The 4,983-nt window shown below is 40.2% G+C and overlaps 1 protein-coding gene and 1 non-coding gene across 2 annotated transcripts; one reads left to right on the top strand and one right to left on the bottom strand.

Moving 5' to 3' along the window:
• Positions 1–850: 850 nt before the first annotated feature.
• LOC143629946 (putative beta-D-xylosidase 7) lies at positions 851–3,834 on the top strand. The gene is made up of 5 exons (XM_077099091.1): positions 851–1,237; positions 1,327–1,805; positions 1,878–1,975; positions 2,445–3,212; positions 3,283–3,834. The coding sequence occupies exons 1-5, from the start codon at positions 851–853 to the stop codon at positions 3,831–3,833; spliced, it is 2,283 nt and encodes a 760-aa protein (XP_076955206.1). The 3' UTR covers position 3,834.
• An 812-nt stretch (positions 3,835–4,646) lies between these two features.
• On the bottom strand, positions 4,647–4,719 carry TRNAA-AGC (transfer RNA alanine (anticodon AGC)). Its single transcript has one exon. It is a non-coding gene; the product is annotated as a tRNA-Ala (tRNA).
• Positions 4,720–4,983: the final 264 nt, after the last annotated feature.

Here is a 4,983-nt window from a genome sequence, read left to right as displayed (position 1 = left end):
AACCAAAATTAACCGAACACCAAAAAAAAATGTTTTAGTTTCGGTACCATAACGAACGTGGCGGATTCATATCACCAATTTATACAGAACCACGCCACCTCATTGGTCCACCTCTAATTTTATATTTTGTATTTTATTTTTGTTTTATTTCCGATACAGTAACGAATGTGACCAAAACTAACCGAATTCACGTCAAGTTATCGCCTCAACGGTCGGGAATAACGCTTGGGTTTTACCACCGTCCGGATTTTACCGACCAATTAAATGCCGTTTTAAATTTTTTATTTTTTCATATGTTACTCTTTTTATATGTTAAATTGACGTATTTGTTTTTAAATCTTAATGCTCGGGTTTACCAACATTGTTTATACTGTACGAACGTAAACGATATTGACCGAATTCGCGTTCACTCACTGTTGTAAGATTCGGGTTTTACCAACACCCGAGTTTATTGGCGAATGCATATGTTAATTTATCTTATAATACACTATACGAGTGCCGCTATTGTTCATGGTCTTTTATTATAAACATGTTAATATGATGAATTTATTTATTAAGTTTAGTTTGAGTATCTTAACGAACATAACCAATAGTTGAATACCGGGTGATTTACTAGTTATTAATAATAAAAAGATCACATGACACATGGTGGATATACCCACCCAAAAAAAACAAAAAACATGTACAATATCAAGGTGATAGGATATGATGATGATAGTGATATATCACTCCATTCTCATTTCATTTGTCTTGTAACGCTCCCTTGGCTCACATACTATAAGTAGTTCTAACAAACAAACACAACCTTTAATTAACTTAAACTCCAAAACAAAACAAAACAAAACAAAACATGAGCAGAATCGGTGTTGATCTGTTGTTAATCATCATCAACATCATGGTAGTATCTGCTCCTCCTCCTCCGTTTTCATGCGACCCGCAGACATCGGCATCGGCATACCCATTCTGCAACTTGAGTTTGCCGATTTCCGATCGTGCTCACGACGTGGTTTCAAGGCTTACTTTAGACGAGAAGGTGCTGCAGCTGGTGAACGGGGCCCCGGGGATCCCTCGCCTTGGAATCCCCGAATACGAGTGGTGGTCGGAGGCCCTGCATGGCGTCTCTAGGCACGGCAAGGGTGTCACATTTAACGGAACCATAACCGCCTCCACCATGTTTCCTCAGGTTATTCTAACCGCGGCCTCTTTCGACAAACGTCTTTGGTACCGGATTGCCAAGGTATTAACTATTAACTTAAGGGGTGCTTCCTTTTATGAATTGAATTGAATTGACTTAGTTAATAATATACAAGAAGTACTATTATTTAGGCCATTGGAAGAGAAGCTAGAGCAATGTTCAATGAAGGTCAGGCTAGAGGACTAACCTTCTGGGCACCTAACATCAATGTCTTAAGAGACCCTAGATGGGGAAGAGCCCAGGAGACACCCGGTGAAGACCCATCCCTCGTCGGGGACTACTCCGTCTCATACGTCAGAGGGATTCAAGGCGACGCTTTTCAAGGTGGAAACATGGACCCGACCTCCGATCAACTTCAAGCATCTGCCTGCTGCAAACATTTTGTTGCTAACGATTTAGATAACTGGAAAAACGTTACTCGTTACGACTTTGATGCCAATGTAACCCACCAAGATTTAGCCGATACTTACTTACCGCCATTTCAGAAATGTGTGCAACAAGGCCAAGCCAGCGGCATCATGTGTGCTTATAATCGAGTCAATGGTCTACCCAACTGTGCTGATTATAACCTTTTGACCAAAACAGCTCGTCAAGCTTGGAGCTTTAAAGGGTACCATGCATCATTTCCATTTTCGTACGTACTCACAAATGCTGTTTACCAGCTTATTCTTGTCATTCACAGGTACATTGCATCGGATTGTGATGCAGTTGCCATTATGCATGATGTTCAAGGATACTCAAAATTACCCGAAGATGCGGTTGCCAGTGTTCTTAAAGCAGGTACTCTTATAGATTGACCCATTCTACAAGTTTATTTAACCAAAAATAAATTGTATGTTTTGGGTCACCTTAAATTAGTGAACCGGGTTAATTTGTAGTCAACGGGCCACTGTTATAATACTTAACTTAAAAAACAACCCATGAACATTGTTTTCAATCCATTAAGGGGGTGGCGGCGCAACTTGTTGCCCGCTTAACTGCCTCTCTATTGTAAATTTGTAATTGAATCCTTTAATTAGAAATGAGAATTATTAAACTTTTCAATTATAAGTAAACGAGCCAGGTTGCACTCATACTTGAAGTTGAACGAGCCAGCTCGGCTCGACTCGTTTAATTTAAATGGGCTGAAATGTTGAGCTTGAGATCGGATCGTAAAAGCTCAACGACATCTCAGTGTACAATCTTCAATGCATAAAAACAAGTCACAGTCTAATGACATAATTGGCAACTTAAATGAGTTTTCTTGCAGGGATGGATGTGAACTGTGGTTCATATCTGAAGAAATACACCAAATCAGCCGTCCAAATGAACAAGTTAACAGAAGCAGAAATAGATAGAGCTCTAGAGAATTTATTTACAATCAGAATGAGATTAGGCTTGTTCAACGGGAACCCGAAAACCGGCATCTATGGCAACATTGGGCCCGAAGAAGTGTGTTCCATAGAACACCAAACTCTAGCCCTTGAAGCTGCCCGAAACGGGATCGTTTTGCTGAAAAACTTGCCTAATATTCTCCCGCTTTCAAAAACCGAAACCACCTCCATTGCTGTTATTGGCCCCAACGGTAACACCACTGCAACATTGCTCGGTAACTATGAGGGTGTAGCATGCAAAAACATCACAGTTGTTCAAGCACTCGGAAACTATGTGGAAAACATACAGTACCACCAAGGGTGTGTTGATTCTGTGAATTGCACATCTATTAATATCGATGAAGCTGTTGGGATAGCAGAAGTGGTTGATTTTGTGGTTTTGGTGATGGGTTTGGATCAAAGTCAAGAAAGAGAGAAACATGATCGGCTCGAGTTGGGTCTGCCCGGGAAGCAAGAGGAGCTTGTTTTGGCTGTGGCTCAAGCTGCTAAGAAACCGGTTTTGTTGGTGTTAGTTTGCGGTGGCCCGGTGGATGTTTCGTTTGCTAAAAGTGAGGCAAAAGTTGGGAGTATTTTGTGGGCTGGTTACCCTGGTGAAGCTGGTGGGACTGCACTTGCTGAAATCATCTTTGGTGACCATAATCCAGGTCAGCTTCAGCTTTGACTTTGACTTTTTTACTTGTTCGGCCCGTTTACGTTGTTTTTTTTGCTCTGCAGGTGGAAGATTACCGATGACATGGTATCCAAAGGAGTTTTCAAATGTAGCAATGACGGATATGCGAATGAGGCCCGACCCGTCAACGGGCTACCCGGGCCGTACGTACCGATTCTACAACGGGAAAGCGGTTTATGAATTTGGGTACGGTCTTAGCTACTCAACCCATTCGTACAAGTTTGTTTCGGGTACCCAAAACAAGATTTATATTAGGAGTAACCAAGGCGGTGAAGTTTTGGTGTCAGGGGTTGGGGAGGAGGCGTGTGAGAAAATGAAGTTCAAAGTGGTGGTTGGTGTGGAGAACGTGCATGGACCGGCGAGTAACCAGACGGTGTTGTTATTTGCGAAGCGTTGGAATGGAGACATGATGAAGCAGTTGGTGGGGTATGAGAGAGTGAGTTTAGGAGGAATGGAGAGAGGTGAAGTTGAGTTTGTTGTGAAGCCTTGTGAGCATTTGAGTAAGGCTAATGAAGATGCTTTGATGGTTATGGAACAAGGGTCTCATGTACTAGTTGTAGGAGATGAAAAGTATGCTATTGACATTGTAATGTGATTGTGATTTGATGAATTTTAAGGGAATGTTAGTAGTAGAATCATGTCTTGTATATAAATATATCAACATAAAAGAACAACACAACATAATCATGCATTGTGAAGAAGCAGGAAATGGTTTTAATTTAAAAAGCAAGTCAGGTAAAGGTAAAATACCACCACTGCTTCCAATTAAATTAAATTGATGATTTATGACGTAGTTAGATTAGATTAGATTAGAAGATTTCCGGTTGACTTGACTAGTAGAAGTTAGTTGTTCCATTTATGTTATTGTTAGTTTATGATGTTCTTTTTTTGATCAAGCACGGAGTTCCTTTCCTTTCTAAGGTGCATCATTTGTTCCATCAGCAGGATTCATCCAAGTATGTTCTTCGTTTAACTAAAACAAACTCTTTTAAGTAACTTCTGGTAAGCAATTAACACAAATAGAGTCTGCAGTACATTGAAGGTGTTCAAGTGGCCTAGCATGGGATTAGTTCTTGAAGAAAAGAACCCAAGGCTCATACATCTGTCAAGAGCTTCTTAGATTTCAGGTGATCATGTTTTATATATTATTTTCAATCTTTTGGGTGGTCTGATCATGTTAAAGTTGTTGATCAGTTCTTCATGTATATAATAGAAAACATGGATGTTATGATAAACCTACAATTAAAACATACCTGTCACAGCAGAGAGAGTGGCCACGGCTGATGAGTACGATCCAGACGACATGACAATCAGCTTGGTCGGGTTCCCCTTTAGGATGTATATTAGTGATGGGGATTAGGGTTTTTGAAAAACCGAATATCCTAATACATAATATGAAAAAATGAAATGGAGATGCGGGGTATCGATCCCTGTACCTCTCGCATGCTAAGCGAGCGCTCTACCATCTGAGCTACATCCCCTTGTTTTAATTAGTTTCATATAACTTTGATGGATGATGTCAAGTGAAGCTCAACATCAACATTACTTAATTTAAGTTGTAACACAATATGGATGTTATTGAAAGCTATATATATATATACTAGACGGGTGCCCGCGCGATGCAGCGGGAACACATACCGTTGATGTTGATAATGGTTTGGTTTCAATTTTTAACAATTCTGTTTTGGTTTTCGATAACCAAAAACCGTTACTAATGGTTTAATTTAAAAACCATCGAAACCAGA

The sequence above is a fragment of the Bidens hawaiensis genome, unplaced genomic scaffold (assembly GCF_021521415.1).
Source record: "Bidens hawaiensis isolate Kalapana, Puna unplaced genomic scaffold, B.hawaiensis_p1.1 tig00000459_1, whole genome shotgun sequence".
Lineage (NCBI taxonomy): Eukaryota > Viridiplantae > Streptophyta > Magnoliopsida > Asterales > Asteraceae > Bidens > Bidens hawaiensis.
Note: the sequence above shows the minus strand (reverse complement) of the source record. Positions and strands in the feature narration are given on the sequence as shown.

Bases quoted from the DNA above. Each gene is read 5' to 3' on its own strand.
- LOC143629946 (XM_077099091.1), top strand. From the start codon at position 851: ATGAGCAGAATCGGTGTTGATCTGTTGTTAATCATCATCAACATCATG. The intron at 1,238-1,326 runs GTATTAACTATT...ACTATTATTTAG, and splicing joins TTTGGTACCGGATTGCCAAG to GCCATTGGAAGAGAAGCTAG. The intron at 1,976-2,444 runs GTACTCTTATAG...GTTTTCTTGCAG, and splicing joins TGCCAGTGTTCTTAAAGCAG to GGATGGATGTGAACTGTGGT.